Genomic DNA, 19955 nt, shown 5'->3' with positions numbered 1-19955 from the left:
GCCACTCCTGCTCCAATCACAAGTTAGTTTTATTGACATTGGAGAGAGCATTATTTCATTTTTTTTCTTATTTGGATATTCAATGAGGACCCAGGGGCATTGAACTCCACTGGGGTAGACAAGTGGCAAAGAGCTGTGTTAGATTGTTTAGCAATGGAAAATATAAAAAATGTTCTGTTTTTCATTCCAGGTTATGTGTGTAGAGAAATGGGTCAAGTGGTAGACAAGGATATTAAACTGTTTCTTTCAATAGATGAAAGATTGTTGTTAATGAGTAAATCTAGATCTTTCAAGCAAATGTGATTACAAGTGAGTTATTCAGTTTGACTACAGTCAGCAGATGGAGCAGATAACCATGAAGGATCAAGAAAATGGAATAACTCACAGATTTCCTCCCCTGCTACAGAAACACTGTAGTGCTTTTCTGCAAAGACTCCGCCAGACTTTCCCAGGTAATCCCACAGTTGAAGTTAAACAGCTATGTGGATTAGCAGGACCTTTGGTAAGTCAATGCTGATATTTTACCCCACAGTTAAGGCTTGCACATACTTATACATGTACAGCATATGAACAGTTTTTGGAGCATGTATTACGTTACAAATAGGTCAAGCTACGCAGTTGGTTGTCATCATTTTGAAAGTTTTCCTCATGTCCCGTATTGACGGTGTGGAATAATGTTAATGCAATATTTGACAAAACAGAAAATTTACAACAGATCAGTCATAAGAACGGTTTTCAAAGGGCATTGCTGGAGGTTGACTCCACACCTTAATTAGAGCCAGGAAGAAGAGATTAAAAGCCCCTCCCTACCCTCATCCACCATTTTTTCCTGTCCTTACTGTGGCACGGCAGAGACTTTTTTTTCTGGTGATCTCCTTTGCCAATGGCAGAGTGTCGCTGAAAGTACTCACCAGACAGCAGGAATCGATTGGTCTACCTTCCTCCTCTCTAGCTGTTCCTCTCTCCTTCAATGCCAGAACTAGAGATGAGCGAATTTTTAAGAAATTCGGTTCGGCAATTTTTATTTTTTTAATTTGTTTCAATCCGAATATATTAGCGGTGAATTTCGTTAAAAATGGCTATTTCCTGGCTGCAGAGAGCCTTTATAGTGGTATCGAACACTGTGCCTTGCAGTAGCACCCATAGTGAGTCTGCTTTGGTAGTGAAATAATACTGTGAGTCCGTATGACATGCAGATGACTGGCGTTGCTCTTAGAATCACTGCACACTTCACTTATTTAGGCAGTCACGGGGCCAAAACTGACCAAATAACTCAAGTAGGAACTCTGCCTTACAGGTCAATGTTAGCGCCAAGAAGAAGCGCACTCCTTTTACACCGTCGTCAGTTGATTCCACATAGATGTCTACAGAACCTGTTCTATTAAACGCTTATACAAGTTGAGCCCCCCGACAGAGTTGAGGGGGTGTCATCAGTAAGTTTGTGTTGACGTCACTGATTATTTTGCCCGTCCTCTGATCCGTCAGAACAATAACCCACAAAAAACGGATCCTGTCTGTGGAGCATCCGCCTTCACTCGGTCAGCATTTGGTCAGTAATCCATCAGTATTGCTAATGCAAAAAAGAAAACAGGAGTGGATCCAAAACAGAGATGACACGTGAACGGAATATTTGCTAAAGGAGGGTGTGCTTTGCGGTGTACGAGTGGCTGAAGTGCAGGCAAAGTTTCCTGGGCCATTTTTAGGATATCTTGCAGATGGGTGGAAGACTTCAGGAACCGTTTAACAACCAGATTGAACACGTGTGCCATGCAGGGCGCATGGCTCAGCCCTCCTTGACGCAGTGCCGACACCATGTTCTTCCCGTTGTCGGTCACTATGGTTCAGATTTTGAGTTGTCACGGAGAAAGCCAGGATTCGATTTCTTGCTGAAGGACACAAAGCAGTTCCTCCCCTGTGTGACTCCATTCTCCCAGGCAAACCAGGTGCAGAACAGCGTGAGAGTGATGAGAGGGGTCGCACATGGCTTGCATACACTACATGCCTCCAACATAATTCTTGGATCTCTACATGAAAATGATGCATTTGCTGTAAATCTCGAGAGGGGCATAGTTGGACACATTGACTTCACAAGAGATACACAGCAGCGGAGTTCAGCCACCTCTATGTGCTTCACACTGTTTACTGCTCCTGGATTAAGATTCGGGCAACCAGCTTCCGCTTTCTCTGATGTGTATGCCTATGGAGTCCTTTTGTTATGGCTTTGCACAGGGAGCAAGAATTTTACGCACAATTCTGATGGAACTCCTGATCTTAAGAAACTGGACTCCAAAGCAGAGGCTCTCCTGTCATGTCTTGTGTGCTGTGTAGATCGAATGCAGACAGAGCAGATAAAAACACATGAATATTTTCAACTTACTGAAGCTGCTTGATTTAATTGTGAATAGATGGTAAAGCCAAAGTCTGCTGGTGTGTTGTCATCAGCATCTTCATTATGTTTACTGCAGGACCCAGGATGACGTAATTCGGTCCATACAGCAAAAGAAGGTGTACAATCACCCATGAATTTTCCCCCAAAAAAACAGTTTCACAGAAAAAAATTCACCATTAGGTAATTTCCGTGCACTTGTAAATCATTTTTTTAGCACAAAAAAAGTTTTTTATAACACTGTCCCTAGCGCCTGCAGACGTCTCTCCCTGCATTAAGTACACTGGTAAATGGCAGAATCTAAGATGGCTGCCACTATTTATAGGGCTGTGACATCACAGGACTGGCTGGCTGCTGATTGGCTGCATGCATGGCATTATGGGTGATCCCGCCTTTCCAGAGTTCCTTTCTCCATGTCCTCACACATGCAGCATTTTTTAGGAAAAAATTTGATTCGTTACCACGAAGCGAGAGGAAATTCGGCTTCAGTGCGAATCAAATTTTTCCTGAAATTCGGATCGAATTCCACTTTGTCGGCTTCTATTCGCTCATCTCTAGCCAGGACTTACTCCTGTGACTCCTGGAATGTTATGCTAAGCAGAGAAAAGGGCAGGCTTTGGTTCGCAGACTAGCTCTCAGCTTTCTTCCCTTACAGACCCTGATGCTGTTTCCGAGGATGTTGTGTGTGTGCATCCATATTCAGTAGCCCACCAACTTTTAGCAAGGGTCCTACTGGAGTGTTTTCCTTTTGAATAAGAAGTTTTTGCAATCTCAGCAACAGCGTTTAAAGTCACCCTGATATCTCTGACCTATATAACGTAGAAATGAAAGTCTTTATTCACCTTCCTCGCGCTACCTGAAGTATCTGTTCTGAATCTGCAGAACACTGTGTAAACCCCAACCCAGTAAGTCTGCTTAGAGGTATGTATTATTTTTTATTTATTTATAGAGACACTATATTTCGCAGTGCTTTACAGACATTAGCATCACACTGTCCCCAATGGAGCTCACAATCTAAGTTCCCTATTTCCCTATCAGTATGTCTTTTTGGAATGTGGGAGGAAACCAGAGTACCCTGAAGAAACCCACGCAAGCACAGGGAGAACATACAAACTCCATGCAGATGTCCTTGGTCAGATTTGAACCCAGGACCCTAGCACTGCTAATCACTGAGCCACTGTGCTGCTGGAGCTTTCCATATATTTATTCCCTCTCCTCCTCCACTGTATGGTGACAAGGATGCTTCCCAAAATATCTCAGAGGAAAGCTCATGTGCACCTTTTTTTTAAATTTTTGATTGAAAAGTTAATTTATTAACTTTTATGTCATCATGCATACAAAGTACTACGACGCAGCAAAGGCCGTGAGGCAGCACTCAGTAAATAATACCATTTGTCATTCATAGCATGTCATTGTAATGTAAAGCCCAGGCTAACCTACACTGTACATCACAATGCATGCTACACTAAAATTCCTATACACTCACAAATTAACATAATCCTCCAACAATGCAACTGCCTGAAGCAATTTTTAGACACAAAAAGGACAGACACAAAAGTGGGGAGAGGATGCTGTAGTCCAGCAGCAGGCTGTGCATAAGCCTGCGGCAGTCCAGGACAGACATCCGCTCCCTTCTGAGAATAAGGTGATTCCTGGCAACCCATATAGTATCCAGTGTTCTTAAAACAGTTCATAAAGTTCCAGGCTTCTTGGAGGGCCACAACAGTATAAATCCCAGGAAATAGTCCATACAGCACCGAGGTGTATTGTAGGCTGTTCCTGGGCACAGACTCTTTACAGTTCATGTTCCAGGGCATCCAACATGCCCTGTGCAAAGGGGCACTCAAAAAAACAGGTGCAAAGATGTTTCTTCCGTGAAAGGGCTCCTGGGGCAGTAGTGGGTTTTGCACAGGTTGCGGATGTGCATAAATGACCAGATAGCCAAGCCTTCCAGGATGCCCATCCATGACAAGGCATTTTGGTTAACTTGACTGAAGACACATTAGTCCATACAGTCTCTGCGGTGTTATTAGGGAGCCCTTCAATAGACTCCACCAAGTCCTTTGCCCTGATTAGGAGCTTGTGGATCTTCTACTTAACCCATGCAGAAACTATGCAATGCTTCCATTATACCTTATTTCTGTGTAGGTGCTACTCCTGGTTTTGGCTCACAATCACTGATGGAGATCACTGACAAACACTAAGGCTGGTTTCACACGGGCGTTGCGGGAAAAGGTGCGGGTGCGTTGCGGGAACATGCACGATTTTTCCGCGCTAGTGCAAAACATTATAATGCATTTTGCACGCGCGTGAGAAAAATCGGCATGTTTGGTACCCAAACCCGAACTTCTTCACAGAAGTTCGGGTTTGGGATCAGGGTTGTGCAGATTGTATTATTTTCCCTTATAACATGGTTATAAGGGAAAATAATAGCATTCTTAATACAGAATGCATAGTACAATAGCGCTGGAGGGGTTAAAAAAATAAAAAATAATTTAACTCACCTTAATCCACTTGCTCGCGCAGCCCGGCTTCTCTTCTGTCCTCTTCTTTGCTGTGTACAGGAAAAGGACCTGTGGTGACGTCACTCCGGTCATCACATGGTCCATCACATGATCTTTTACCATGGTGATGGATCATGTGATGGACCATGTGATGACCGGAGTGACGTCACCACAGGTCCTTTTCCTGTACACAGCAAAGAAGAAGACAGAAGAGAAGCCGGGCTGCGCGAGCAAGTGGATTAAGGTGAGTTAAATTATTATTATTTTTTTTTAACCCCTCCAGCGCTATTTTACTATGCATTCTGTATTCAGAATGCTATTATTTTCTCTTATAACCATGTTATAAGGGAAAATAATAATGATCGGGTCCCCATCCCGATCGTCACCTAGCAACTGTGCGTGAAAATCGCACCAGATCTGCACTTGCTTGCGGATGCTTGCGATTTTCACGCAATCCTATTCGTTTCTATGGGGCCTGCGTTACGTGAAAAACGCACAAAGAGGAGCATGCTGCGATTTTCACGCAACGCACAAGTGATGCGTGAAAATCACCGCTCATGTGCACAGCCCCATATAAATGAATGGGTCCGGATTCAGTGCGGGTGCAATGCGTTCACCTCACGCATTGCACCCGCGCGGAAATCTCGCCCGTGTGAAAGGGGCCTAACTGTGTGAAAGGGTCCTAAGAGGAACCGTCCACTTTAATTTAAGATATTTAAAGGGTTATTGCTATTTCTGCCTTTTGTATATGATATCTGACTAACCTGAGTAAGCATCGGGGGGTGGTTGCTCCTCTGTTTCCATAACTCCCATAGCAGTGAATGGGAGTCAGTGTAGTCTAGCAAAGGAAACAACACTGTTTCCTATAAATTGTCAATTACATAAACAGTGTAGCTTGCTGTGCTATACTCTACCATCTTCTATAGTTCAAAAAGTGTTAGAAGGACTACAGAAAAATACTTCAGATGCAGGTGATACTCCAGTTCCCCTGACAGAAAGACATCTAGGCCATTGTTCCTTGTTCTTGTAAAGAAACAGAATGGATATTTTAGAACAATAATTAATGATATAATGACCTTCAGGATGCATATGATCACATTTCCATACATCCTCAATATGAAGTCTCTCAGATTTGCAATTATCTAGGATCATTTATCAATGTGAGTTCACTTGCCTTTCATTTGGATTTTACCTACCTCATGCCTCTAGGCTTGGCTTGCTGCTTCATGGCTCTGTCCTCATGCCTCATTTTTAGCCCTGAAGGCGGAAGGTGGATTGTTTTTGGAGTACTTTTAGATTCTCCTTTTTCTCGCAAAAAATTACAGATGAAATTAGAGGTTTACAGAAGAAAATATTTTTATTCTAAAAAACAACTCAAATGTTTCTAAGAAATGCAATGCCTGCCCTGAGATCGATGAGGCCTGCATCCAAGCATTGTACCAATGCCACTTCAGTCAAGACCACTTTAAATTCTAATCCAAAATTTGGGAGAAGAATTCTCTATCGTTCAAAGGTCTAGTCAATATTTCACTTCACTGGTGGTTAAAAGCAAAGAACTTGAAGAAGAGGGTCCTTTGGCATCAGTATCTACTGGTATTAGTTAATACCAATGCCAGCAAAAAGAGGTGGGAAGCTTGCACCTTTCAGAGCACTAGGCGCCAACATTGGAACTCTATTTACTTAATTGGGGCTAAGACGCAACTAGGCCATGTGACCAATGTATGGCAACATCACATGGCCTTCTAGCAGCTGACTGGAGGAGGTCCCAGGTGTCGGACCCCTGCTGATCTGATATTGATGACCTATCCTGAGGATAAACTGCTAGGACTTTATTCAATCAAAGTAATATTACAGCAGTCACCACTGAAGTCAATAGAGCTGCATCAATTGTAAAGGGTATCTAACTCTTTGGACAAGATTACTTAAAATGTTCTAAATTCCCTGAAATACATTTTTGCTATATATTTTATTTATGGATCTTACAGTTTTTTCTAAAAAAAAGAAAAAAATAGGCTCCTGATATTCAGGTGTCTATTGCACTTTGGAATCAGTACAGTCCTTATGGTAATGCACTCCTTTCAATTATGAAGGTGGTCGTAGAAATACTCTTCAGCCCTAGACTGTACAGTTAAGAAATTTGTTGCACTACATGAATCATATTTATTAATCCATATAACTAAAAGTAATCAGTGCAGCAACGTTAAATGTCAGCATAGATTAAGGATATTCAGATTCTTTTCAGGCCAAATCTGATGTAGATGTGGGCTGAGTATTGAGTGGGGAAGGCTTCCAACAGTATGCTGATTCTCTAAGGCACTACTTCTTGAAGATAAAAAGGAATCACATTTATTAATCCATATAACGAAAAGTAATCTGTGCAGAAATGTGATTCTCTCCGCGCACTGGTCGTGACCTTCCCCGCTCCATACTCATCCCATGTCTACACCAGATTTGGCTTGATAAATGTCCATTCTGGACCGAAACGATGCTTGCTTGAAAGAATCTGGATTTCCTTGATCTGTGCTGAGAAAAACATGTTACATTGCTACACATGTAACATTGCTACACATTTTATTATATGGATTAATAAATGTGATTCATTTTTTCGATCTTTAAGAAGTAGTGCCACAAATTTCTTAACTGTACTTGTAATCAGTATACTTGTACATTGCAGTGTACGGGTGTATGGATTCCACTGTACTGGCATACTGTAGCATAGGGTCTCTTTAATGTACTTGGAAATCTCCAAACTTTGGAGGAAAGATCAAAATCTTTATATTCAGTCTCAGCAAACTAACAATGGAGAGAAAAGATCCAAAAATACCCCATGCAGCTGGATAAAGAAGGTCTATTTTTGAGGCTTACGTAGCCCACGAATACCATCTCCAAAAGGACAGGAAGTCCATTCCACTAGGGCTGTTTCTGCCACCTAGGCTGAGAAGGCTGGAGCATCCATTGAGCAGAATTGAAAAGCTCTGACCTGGTCTACACACCATATCTTCTTGATATACTAAATATTGGATCTGCAGTCAATGATAGATTGTTGTTAGGGAGAAAAGTACTTCTAGCTATTGTCCCTCCCCAAAAATTATTATTTGGCATTCTCCTCTGCTGCTGTCATGGAGGATGAATTGAAAAAAATAAAGATTTGTTCTTCTTACCGGTTATTCATTTTCTAGGAATCCTCAGCGACAGCAAGCTTATTTCCCTCCCTTTTCTTATGTACAATATATATATTCTAATGTAAATAATCACAATGGTTCCTAAGTAGCTATGTGTAAAACAGTGGTGGATGAGGATATGGAGGGCCTGTTAACATCTCATGAAGGATTCCTAGAATTACCGGTAAAATCTCCTTTCCATGATTTGAGCAATTATCAGGAAAGATTGCTCCTAGGAATGCTTGTGCCTGAAAATTGCCCTGTCTAAAGGTGCTGCAGATCACCCAATCAATGAGCAAACGCTCATTCATTGAGTGAAAGCATTATTGATGTTGTTACCTAAATAATTGTTTCTAAACAGCGATCTGCTGCCCAGAAACAATAATTCTTTATGGGGACTAACTATCACAGCAGCAATCCCTGGTCCCCATACAATGCTCTATTCTCTTCTGATGAGCAGAAACTTATTGGGAATGAACAGAACATTCCCAATAATTGCCTGCTTTGGCAGTCCATGTAAAGGGGCCTTCAGAACCGATTCGAATTTTTACAGCCACTTTCTGGTCGTTCATTGTGTGGTATCTATTACTTTCTGCACTATAGAGCTTACTCGTTCTACATTGATCTGTGCTAATAGAGCTGAAACTAATAAGTGCCCCTTCTGTCTGGCTGCCAAGAGGGTTAATTTTCTAGTCACCATAGCGACCTGACAATTCCAACTTGTTCTATTGGTATCCATGAGCCCAACAGTTTAGCACTGGGTTTATATAGGTGGAGTCAATTCCAGGTCTAACTTATGCTTAAGTGGCTGCTTTTAGACAATAGTTTTTTTTTAATTTTTAGCAATGTTATAAATGCAAACATGATATCTATATATGCTATGCAACATGCAACTCGGATGCAAAAAAACATGCAACATGAAACTGACATGCAAAAAAAAAAAAGAAATGTGCAACTCGCATGTGATTTTAAATTGCAGTACAATTCAAAGCTAAGGCTACTTAAAAATCACATGAAATTAAACATTGCAGTCAGACATTGTTGCTGTGGTGTAGTCCTAGCTCCAATGTGTACTTCTTTAAAGCATCATTCAGTATAGTGTATTAGGATAGCCCACTTGCAACCAAAATCCAATTGCTAATGAATGGAGTGTTAACTGGCTCTTATGGCCACATGGTTTTAGGAAAACCACGTGACCAATTATCAATAACCAGTTGCCTCTCAAATCATTTCACGTTTATACATGAAATACAAGATTCTTTCTTTTTTTCTTGGTACAGATTCTCTCGCAGGTGCTGTGTTTCATGATCAATATTGTCAGCTCCATATTCTGTGGTCACCTGGGCAAAGAAGAGCTGGATGCAGTGACACTTGCCAATGCAGTAAGTTTAGACTACGAAAACTCAGTTGTGCCTGAGCTGTGGTGCTGCACCTGTGTTTGCAACTTGAAACCATGTCAAGTACTGGTGCAAAATGGAAATTAACATTTATCTGCATGTGGTTACTGCAACTCAGCTGAAACATGTCAGTGGTCAGTGATTTCCATCAGTGACTGTGAGCCAAAACCATGATTGGAGACTCTACAGACATAAGGTATAGGGTCCATTCACACATCCGCAAAACACGGACAGCAGCAATGTGCGTTCTGCATTTTGCGGACCGCACATTGCCGGCACTAATAGAATATGCCTATTCTTGTCCGCTATTGCGGACAAGAATAGGACATGTTCTATTTTTTTCAGGATCGGAATTGCGGACCCGGAAGTGCGGGTCCGCAATTCCGCATCGGGTTCGCACGTCGTGCGGCCCCATAGAAATGTATGGGTCTGCAATTCCGTTCCGCAAAATGCGGAATGGAATTGAGGATGTGTGAATGGAGCCATAAGGGAAAGATCTGATCTGATCATAAGGGAAATCACTGATCGAACACTGACTTGTGAATGAGGCATAAGAGTGTCAGGAAAGAGAATATTTTGTGGATGGAAGGTAAATTAATGGCGGGAATGCAGAAGACTGTTCCATTATATTCCATGAAAACTATCGCCAAATTGTAGAAAAAGAGAACAAAAAACAAAAAACTCATTCATTTGTTGCCCCCCTTACCACTTGTGAATATACTTTTAAAAAGAAAAATCATAATGTATCCTTTTCCTAGGACAAGAGAGCTTAGCAATCGCCCTCCAACCTTGGACAGGGAGAATGAGGCCAATTTGAGCTAGGTCTGTGTCACTTTTGTACAGTAACAATCACAGGGACTGCTGGTAACTGCAAATAGGGAAAGCACTATGCTGAAAACCAAGCTAAATACTTACTATGTTTTCTTACATCCATAAATCATTTAATTGAGAATATGCATCTTCCTTCCCATACAGTATACTTTCAAATAGTATACAAATAGATATATATACTAGTATCAAGTTATACTAGTCATGCAGTATGGTACCTAAGAAAACAATGCTTTACAGTAATGCTACCAATATACACTGCAAAAAGAAAAAATAATACTGTATACAGTTCCTTTCCTACATAGCAATACCACAGAATAGCAAAGTAAATGCCACCTTACAATGACCAAATTACAGCTTTAATGCAAAAAGCAAATAATAACAATTCTATATAATGTCAATACTTGTGTACAATTAGTATTAAACCGAGTCTGTCAGCAGTTTTTACCATGTTGTTCTGATGACAACACTAGAGAGGGGCTGGGGAAAGCAGAACAAACAACCCTTTTCTAGTCACTTCAATGTGAGCAGCACTGCAGCGTCAAGCGCTGTCCAATACAATGTAGAAGATGCAGTGCAATTTCAGCGCCGACTTTCAGCAATGGAGCTACACCCAAACAGCTGATCGGTGGGGATGCAGGGTGCCGAATCCTTGTCGATCAGCTAGTGCTTGCCTATCCTGAGGATAGGCCATTGCTTAAAAAAGGTGGACAACCCCTTTATGTGCACTGGAAGCAGGGCTTCACTGTAAAGTGCTCACATTGAGCTGCTTTATAGACCTTGCCCTCTGCTTTGAGTGATGGCTGTAGCATCTGACTAGGAGACCTCTATGGCTGTCACTCAGAGTAGAATGGAAGGGCTCCAATGCAGGGAGCCCTCAACATGAAGCTCTGCCTCCAATGCAAGGTCCATCAAAGTTCATATTCTAACTACTATTACTGATGATAAAAGCTCCACAGTAGGGAATTATTCTGATTGCAGTTGGGAAGGAATGTTCTTACCCTAAAGTGGGAAAATTGGCTTCTACCTCACAGGGTTTTTTACCTTCCTCTGGATCAACTTGCAGGATAACAGGCTGAACTGGATGGACAGATGTCTTTTTTTCAGCCTTAAAAAACGATGTACTATGTAGAGTAACAGTACCATGTAATAGGTAAATTTGTAATGCTCTCCCTAGCTGCTACCTCATGCTGTCCTCACAAGCCTCTGACACCAGTCGATCTGAGGCATCTCCTTCAGCAGCCATGGCTGATGCTCCCAGACCCATGTACCCTAACCCCAGCTCCACCACTGAGTCTACATTATTATGTAACATCATTAAAGATAAAATCATTAGCGCTCACTATTAGCAGGGAAGGCGTAGGACGTGCTGCGCCCCGCCCCCTGCCTCCCTCACTCGACAATACCACCGCTCCATCGCTCTCCGTGTATCCCTTCACCCGCACTTGATATGGGTGAATGTTAAAAAAATATTGGGGATAAATTATTCATTAAAGATTACCCCTTTATGGGGGAATATAAACTTAGGCGAGTTTCAGAGGTTAGATGATTACGTATTTTGGGAAAAAAATGGTATTAAGTTTATTTCACAGATTGAGATAAAAGGAAAGCTCAGGACATTAGAAGAATTAGGGCTTAGCATAAAACTAGACACCCTAACACGTTTTAGATACTTTCGGTTAAAACACGCATTTGACACCACCGAGAATAAAGAGTATTTAATCACCAAACAATCAGAATTTGTAGAATTTTGTTGTTTTAATAAGGGGACCAAAATATCAATATCACAGATATATAAAAAAATTAAAAGGGGTTTAGGGGGAGTGATAAAGTTTAATAGTGAACAAAAATGGGCACTAGAAGTGGAACCTAACGCTCTAGACTGGAGATGTATCTATAAAAGTATAAAAAGAAGTACAGTATCGAGTAATTTTCGACTGATACAGTTCTTTATTGTCCATCGTACCTACATCACCCCATGGGTGTTGAGTAGGATGTATAAGTGCAGGATGGAAAACGCGGATTTCACCCACTTGATCTGGTACTGCCCCCTAATTCAGGATTATTGGACTCAGGTTTTTCGGGAGCTGACCAGATCGACTGGGTGTTCCGCTCCACTGGAGATCTCTATAGCGGTGCTTGGATATATCAGGAAAATAGGTCTTGATAGAGAAATAGAAATGAAATGGGGCAAAGGATTAATGCTGGCGCGGGTTGTAGTGGCTAGAGAGTGGGGGGCAGACACACCACCAAATATCGAAGAGTGGAAGAAATTATGCGGGAGGGTACGTAGATATGAATATGCCTGTACTCATAAATAATAAAAATAAAGAAAGTCAGGAACAGTGGATAAGAGGGGATTAAGGAGTAGGAAGGAAGTGATAAATTATTGATTGAGATATGACTGAAACCCCTGATATGAGAGCATGAAATCAATTTCTTCTTTCTGGTTTTGTTTTTTTTTATTTACGGTAACCATCAAAACAACCACGGAGGGGGGAAGGGGGGGTTACATTTGCTTTTTCTATATGTATGACATGAGAAAAGAAATAGGACAGGGATAGATTCCTGATGTCTAAGGATAAGCGAGTAACAAATGTATGTGTATATACAGTGAATATGTTCGCTTATGTCCTGTTGTATCATCGTTTATTGTCATGTCTTGTTTCTGAATCTTTTATATGATGAAAGGGAAAAATAAAAATATTCTAATTTAAAAAAAAAGATAAAATCATTAGCGCTCACTATTAGCAGGGAAGGCGCTCGACAATACCACCGCTCCATCGCTCTCCGTGTATCCCTGGGATGGCTGGGTGATTCTGGCTGTGTGGTTTCTCTCCTGCTCGCTCGGTCTCTTTGCAGCGTGGTGGTGTAGCGTATTGCCTGGAGTCGGGTTTCGGAGGCGCCTGATGTGGACACCTGTTGTGGACGAGCGTGGAGCGTGTTTCCTCTTCAGTCTGCTTGGTGGCTCGGCTTAACCATTGGCGGCGGTTGGAGGACACAGACTCTGTCTGCCTCTACCGGTGCAGGGGCACGGAACAGGATTCCCTTGAGCTACAAGGCTGTGAGTATCCAGGGCTGAGGGGCTCCCTTGGTGAGAGAGAGAGTGCTCCCGGCCCGGGAACTGTTTGCCATCAGTTTGAGGGCCTCTGTACCAGCCCAGCTGCTTACTCCACAAGTTGATCTTTATCTGGTCCCTGATGGTGAGGGGGCTGAAGATCGGATCCCTGTGAGAGAGGGAGAGACCTCCTCGCCTATACGCTTCTTCATCGAAGTTTGGGCTTTGGCGTCTTACCTCCGGAATTTTGGCAGGCGTATCTGGAACTTTCTTGCTGGCCCTCCGTCGAAATCCGGGATAAAGGGGCCGAAGACTGGTGAGATCTGCAGGGCTTAACCTGCTCTAGTGTCGGATATGTGACTCATTTTTTAAATACTAATTTCAAATACTAACTTATTTACTAACAGAGACTAACGTTGATTCTACGGGTATAAGGGTGGGTTCAGCTTGGGGCTCTGTCCTCTTTATTTATTTTTTTGCAAGTTTCTGTGAACTCTGGACTGATTGTTGCGCTCTCATACCTGCCATAATAACACCTAACTGGTTATTTGATCTCCCTGCGCTACTCTAATAACGTTTGGTCTTGTACTACATTTTAAAAATGTGGTTGTAGATATATGCGTGTGTTTACTCTGCTCTAACTTAACTTTTTTCAGGTATTTTGTGTGTAACGCCAACTCCTTCCCTGTTTTCGTATATTGCCTAGTAACGCATTTAGTCATAATGCCCCCAAAATATCGAAAATCGGGAGGGATAAGCCCCCTAAAGGAGGCCTGGGGGGGGGGTAGCCCGCAGGCTCGTCTAGATAAATTTTTGAGGTCACCAACGTCAAAAACTAGGGGGGATCCCAAAAAGTGGGAATCCACTCTGAATTGGGAGAAAACAAGTCTGCTACGGTAGAACAGGTCACCTCGGAAGCTAAGGAAATAAATAGGGAAGGTCTGGACACTGTTAATAAAAAATTAGCAGAGATTTTGGGGTTAGTAAATTCCACCAATAGTACGGTATTACAATTAACAGCTACATTGGCAGCCTTACAGAGGGATGTTACTATAATTAGGGATGAAATCACAAAACTAAGAGCAAAAGTGAAAGACTTGGAGTCGGACACGTTAATTGTAAAAAAGGAGTTGGGTCTTACTAAAAAACGTTTGGCTGAGGCTGATCAAGAGCGTGTATGGTTGAAAAATAAAATAATAGACTTAGAGGATAGATCCCGCAGGTATAACATAAGACTGGTTGGGTTTCCTGAGGGGGTGGAACAAGATATCCCAGTGGACTTTGTTCAAAAGTGGCTGGTGCAAACACTTGGATTGGATCATGATCTATCTTTCCACGTTTTGAAATCCTTTGAGAAAGCCTCCCCCAGGCGCACCCCCCAGGGCTTTACTTGATAGATTGGTTTGTTCTAAGGACCGCGACTGGGTATTTAGATGCAAAAGAGAACTCCTCAAAACAGTTTTTGATGGTAATGAGATTCAAATATACCCTGATTTCTGTTGTGAAACACAAAATAAAAGGCGATCCTTTTATGAGGTTAAAAAAAGATTAATCTCTGCTAATATGAAGTATTCGATGCTGTACCCTGCCAAACTCAGGGTTGTCCATAACAGTTCCGTGTATTTCTTTACTACATCTATTGAGGCTGCACAGTGGCTTGATTCGGCCGGTGTGTAGCCCTTGTTTTGGTCTTTTCTTTTTTTGCTATATGTAGAAGGTTACATGGGGTGGTGGAGTGTGGAGTGTGGAGCGGGGTTGGAGCGGGGTTGGCGATGTGGAAGAGGTTGATGGGGATAACTCTCCCTGTGAGCCATGTGGAGGGATTGGGTATTGGTTATGGGAGGGGGGGACTAGGGGGTGGGGTGGGGTTGGGGGTTGGCTGCTGTCGCTGCTCCCTTGTGACCCCTCTCGCTCCCCCTATTCGCCCGCGGAATGTCTTGGCTCTTCGTAGGATATGATGTCACGTAGGGTTTTGTGTTGGAATGTGCGAGGGTTGGGTGATAGAATTAAAAGGACAGTGGATTTTGATGTAATGGCACGGTTAGTGGCTTTATTAGAGACTCATGCAACGGTTGATAAGCTCCACCAATTGAAGAGGCGATGGGCAAAACTGGAATATCACTCGCACTTCTCCTCATGTTCGAGAGGTGGGAGTGTATATATTCATCGTGGGGTGGATTTTCACCTGTTGGAAGTTAGGGTGGATAGGGAGGGCAGATTTGTTTTCCTCCATGGTCTTTGTAGTAGACAGGAGACTATTTTAGCCTTTGTTTACGTGCCACCTCCCTTCGCGTCCACTGTTCTCTCTTTATAAACCACGTTTATATGTAGTAAAACCCAATGTCCGTATTAGTGGCAGGTGACTTCAACTTTTGTGTTGGACCCTAAACTGGACAGATTGTCTGTCACATCTGAGCAGAGGCAGAGCCGGTCGACCCCTGCGTAATATCTGTCAGGACTTGGCACTGGTCGATATCTGGCGGCATCTGTATGGAGAAAAAAAAGTGTATTCATGCTTCAGTCAGACGTACAAATCAATGTCGCGAATTGATCTCGCATTTGCAAATTGTGCCATGATTGATCAAATCGTAAGGATGAAATATGAACCGCATGGAATTTCCGACCATTCTCCGGTTCTGCTTCTTCTCAGGGGTGTGGACTTAAAGGTTGGTTCTAACAGAGCCTTTAGACTTAATCCATATTGATTGGAGGTTATCAGTGATCGGGAATTAATCAATGATGAGATTCTCGATTTCTGGCAGTGAAATGTGGGTTCTACCCACATTCATTTTGTATGGGACGCGTTGAAGGCATATATCAGAGGCCTCTATTGCGGTAAAATAAGGCAACGAGTGGAGTTTCATACACAAGAGAACTCAATGATAGAGATCATCAAGATGTTGCAGGTTGCCCTGGCTAAACAGAGTCGTGATTCCCTTCGCATACAGTTGAAAGAAGTGAACCAACAATATAAGACCTTTTTGGTAAATAAAGCCAAACATGAACAATTTTTTCAAGGACAGAGATGTTTTAGTGAGGAGGGGAAAACAGGTAAACTGTTAGCTGCATTAGTTGCCAATCAAAGAGGAGTCAGTAAAATTAGGTCCATTAGAAATACATTGGGCCAGATAGTAAATAATCCAGATCAGATTAGACAAGAATTCGCTAATTACTACTTTACTATATATAAATCTGAAACGGTATGTAATCAGTCCACCATTAAGTATTACTTACAGTAGATCAACTAGAAATGCCCTCTCTTTCGGTACAGGAAAAGGAGACACTTAACTACCCTATACGATTGGCAGAATTGCAGGCCGCTCTTTCGTCTGTTAAATATAACTCTTCTCCAGGGGCGGATGGTCTGCCATTTGAACTATATAGATACCATGCTAAGTCACTCCTTCCTATTCTACTGCGGGTTCTAAATGAATCCTATAGTTATGGCTCCCTTCCACCATCTTTAAGGGAGGCAATTATCACTTTAATTCTAAAAAAAGATAAGGATGGTAGTGATGTTGGGTCATACAGGCCCATATCCCTCCTTAATACAGATTATAAGATTTTCGCAAAAATGTTAGCGAATCGCCTTAAAAGGGTAGTTGCATCCCTGGTCCACCCTAATCAAACAGGGTTTATACCCGGGAGACAGATTCAATCGAATTTATATAGGGTCTATTTGAACCTACAGGTGGGGGGGAGTTTGAACTGCTCCATCCTGTCCTTGGATGCCGCTAAAGCATTTGACAGGGTGGAGTGGTCCTTCTTATGGCAGATCATGTCCCATTTACGATTGGGGACTACTTTTATTGCAATGACCCAATTGTTATACACCCAACCAATAGCCCGAATTAATATTGATGGTGTTAACTCCTCCATCATTAAGTTACAGCGTGGTACGAGACAGGGGTGCCCTCTTTCCCCTCTTTTATTTGCACTATTTATGGAGCCGCTGGCTTGCAAAGTGCGTTTGAATAGTCAAATTCGGGGGTTCGGGGTAGAGGGAGATAGTGATAAAATAAGTCTATATGCAGATGATGTCATACTGCTTCTGGACGAGGGTTGGAAAGTTGTTCCGCATGCCATTCAGGTTATAGAGGACTTCAGTCAATTGTCTGGTTATTTAATCAATTAGGCTAAGTCCTCGCTCCTCTCGCTAAACCGAAACGCCCCCGAAGGTGGCTCTGATGTCCGTATTTTGTCTCCAGATGACTCTCTGGATTATCTGGGGATAAAGATTGGTGTTCCAATAAACAGATTTTATGATTTAAACCTTTCCCCGGCAATAGATAAAGCAAAGGAAAAAATTAGAGTCTGGCAAAAATTGTCAATCTCGCAACCTGACCGATTTGGATAGATGATGTCTTTTTTTATATAAATTAGAGACTCTAATAAATGATCTAATCTGGGGGAGGAAAAGAGTCTGTATAAAGCAAAGGTTTTTATGGTTGGCAGAATCAGAAGGGGGACTGTCACTTCCTTTTTTTCAAGGTTATTTTTTTTCTGTGCAGCTACAAAGGTGTTGTAACTACAGGGAGTGCAGAATTATTAGGCAAGTTGTATTTTTGAGGATTAATTTTATTATTGAACAACAACCATGTTCTCAATGAACCCAAAAAACTCATTAATATCAAAGCTGAATATTTTTGGAAGTAGTTTTTAGTTTGTTCTTAGTTTTAGCTATTTTAGGGGATATCTGTGTGTGCAGGTGACTATTACTGTGCATAATTATTAGGCAACTTAACAAAAAACAAATATATACCCATTTCAATTATTTATTTTTACCAGTGAAACCAATATAACATCTCAACATTCACAAATATACATTTCTGACATTCAAAAACAAAACAAAAACAAATCAGTGACCAATATAGCCACCTTTCTTTGCAAGGACACTCAAAAGCCTGCCATCCATGGATTCTGTCAGTGTTTTGATCTGTTCACCATCAACATTGCGTGCAGCAGCTACCACAGCCTCCCAGACACTGTTCAGAGAGGTGTACTGTTTTCCCTCCTTGTAAATCTCACATTTGATGATGGACCACAGGTTCTCAATGGGGTTCAGATCAGGTGAACAAGGAGGCCATGTCATTAGATTTTCTTCTTTTATACCCTTTCTTGCCAGCCACGCTGTGGAGTACTTGGACGCGTGTGATGGAGCATTGTCCTGCATGAAAATCATGTTTTTCTTGAAGGATGCAGACTTCTTCCTGTACCACTGATTGAAGAAGGTGTCTTCCAGAAACTAGCAGTGGGACTGGGAGTTGAGCTTGACTCCATCCTCAACCCGAAAAGGCCCCACAAGCTCATCTTTAATGATACCAGCCCAAACCAGTACTCCACCTCCACCTTGCTGGTGTCTGAGTCGGACTGGAGCTCTCTGCCCTTTACCAATCCAGCCACGGGCCCATCCATCTGGCCCATCAAGACTCACTCTCATTTCATCAGTCCATAAAACCTTAGAAAAATCAGTCTTGAGATATTTCTTGGCCCAGTCTTGACGTTTCAGCTTGTGTGTCTTGTTCAGTGGTGGTCGTCTTTCAGCCTTTCTTACCTTGGCCATGTCTCTGAGTATTGCACACCTTGTGCTTTTGGGCACTCCAGTGATGTTGCAGCTCTGAAATATGGCCAAACTGGTGGCAAGTGGCATCTTGGCAGCTGCACGCTTGACTTTTCTCAGTTCATGGGCAGTTATTTTGCGCCTTGGTTTTTCCACACGCTTCTTGCGACCCTGTTGACTATTTTGAATGAAACGCTTGATTGTTCGATGATCACACTTCAGAAGCTTTGCAATTTTAAGAGTGCTGCATCCCTCTGCAAGATATCTCACTATTTTTGACTTTTCTGAGCCTGTCAAGTCCTTCTTTTGACCCATTTTGCCAAAGGAAAGGAAGTTGCCTAATAATTATGCACACCTAATATAGGGTGTTGATGTCATTAGACCACACCCCTTCTCATTACAGAGATGCACATCACCTAATATGCTTAATTGGTAGTAGGCTTTCGAGCCTATACAGCTTGGAGTAAGACAACATGCATAAAGAGGATGATGTGGTCAAAATACTCATTTGCCTAATAATTCTGCACTCCCTGTAGAGATAATGCACTTGGGCAATACCTTTCGAGGGTACTAGCTAGGTCACTTGAGAATATTTTTACTCACCTAGAAACAGGACAGTTTGGAACTTTGGACACTAGTTGTTTAATCCCTAGGACTCTACAGAGGGTATGGAATAAACTGAAAATCGTCTTGAAGGTTCCACATGGTTTTCATTTTACTCCTTTGTGGGAGAATTGGAACTTATTGGAATTTTTGAAAATGACAGATCACACCTATTGGATTCGTAAGGGTATCACTAGAGTGGCACACTTGTTTGTGTCAGATCAGTTTAAAGCCCTAGGGGACTTTAATTTCACAAACATCACTTTGCTAGATTTGTTTATGTACGCACGTTTAAAACATGCCTATGAAGCCACTTCCAATAAAAAAGATATGTTCACTCAACAACATTTATTTTTTGATTACTGTTTTGCTCACTCAGGTAATAGGATTAAAATTGCACAGATTTATTCTAAAATTTGAGACTCACTGTCCTTGTTTACTCCTTTTAAAAGTACACA

The 19955-nt window shown here is 42.0% G+C and overlaps 1 protein-coding gene across 2 annotated transcripts in view; it reads left to right on the top strand.

Moving 5' to 3' along the window:
* Positions 1 to 213: 213 nt before the first annotated feature.
* LOC120995509 (multidrug and toxin extrusion protein 1-like) overlaps positions 214 to 19955 on the top strand; it is a 76936-nt gene continuing 57194 nt past the window's right edge. Inside the window, exons 1-2 of one of the 2 annotated variants that reach the window (XM_040424771.1) lie at positions 214 to 452; positions 9332 to 9433. In XM_040424771.1, the coding sequence (XP_040280705.1) occupies positions 9356 to 9433 (78 nt within the window). In that variant the 5' untranslated portion in view covers positions 214 to 452; positions 9332 to 9355. Of the gene's footprint in view, positions 503 to 9331; positions 9434 to 19955 lie in introns of both variants that reach the window. The other variant, XM_040424770.1, reaches the window with a different exon arrangement.

Source organism: Bufo bufo, chromosome 3 (assembly GCF_905171765.1).
Source record: "Bufo bufo chromosome 3, aBufBuf1.1, whole genome shotgun sequence".
NCBI classification, from domain to species: Eukaryota; Metazoa; Chordata; class Amphibia; order Anura; family Bufonidae; genus Bufo; species Bufo bufo.
The sequence above is the reverse complement of the archived record's forward strand: the minus strand, read 5'-3'. Positions and strand labels throughout refer to the sequence as shown.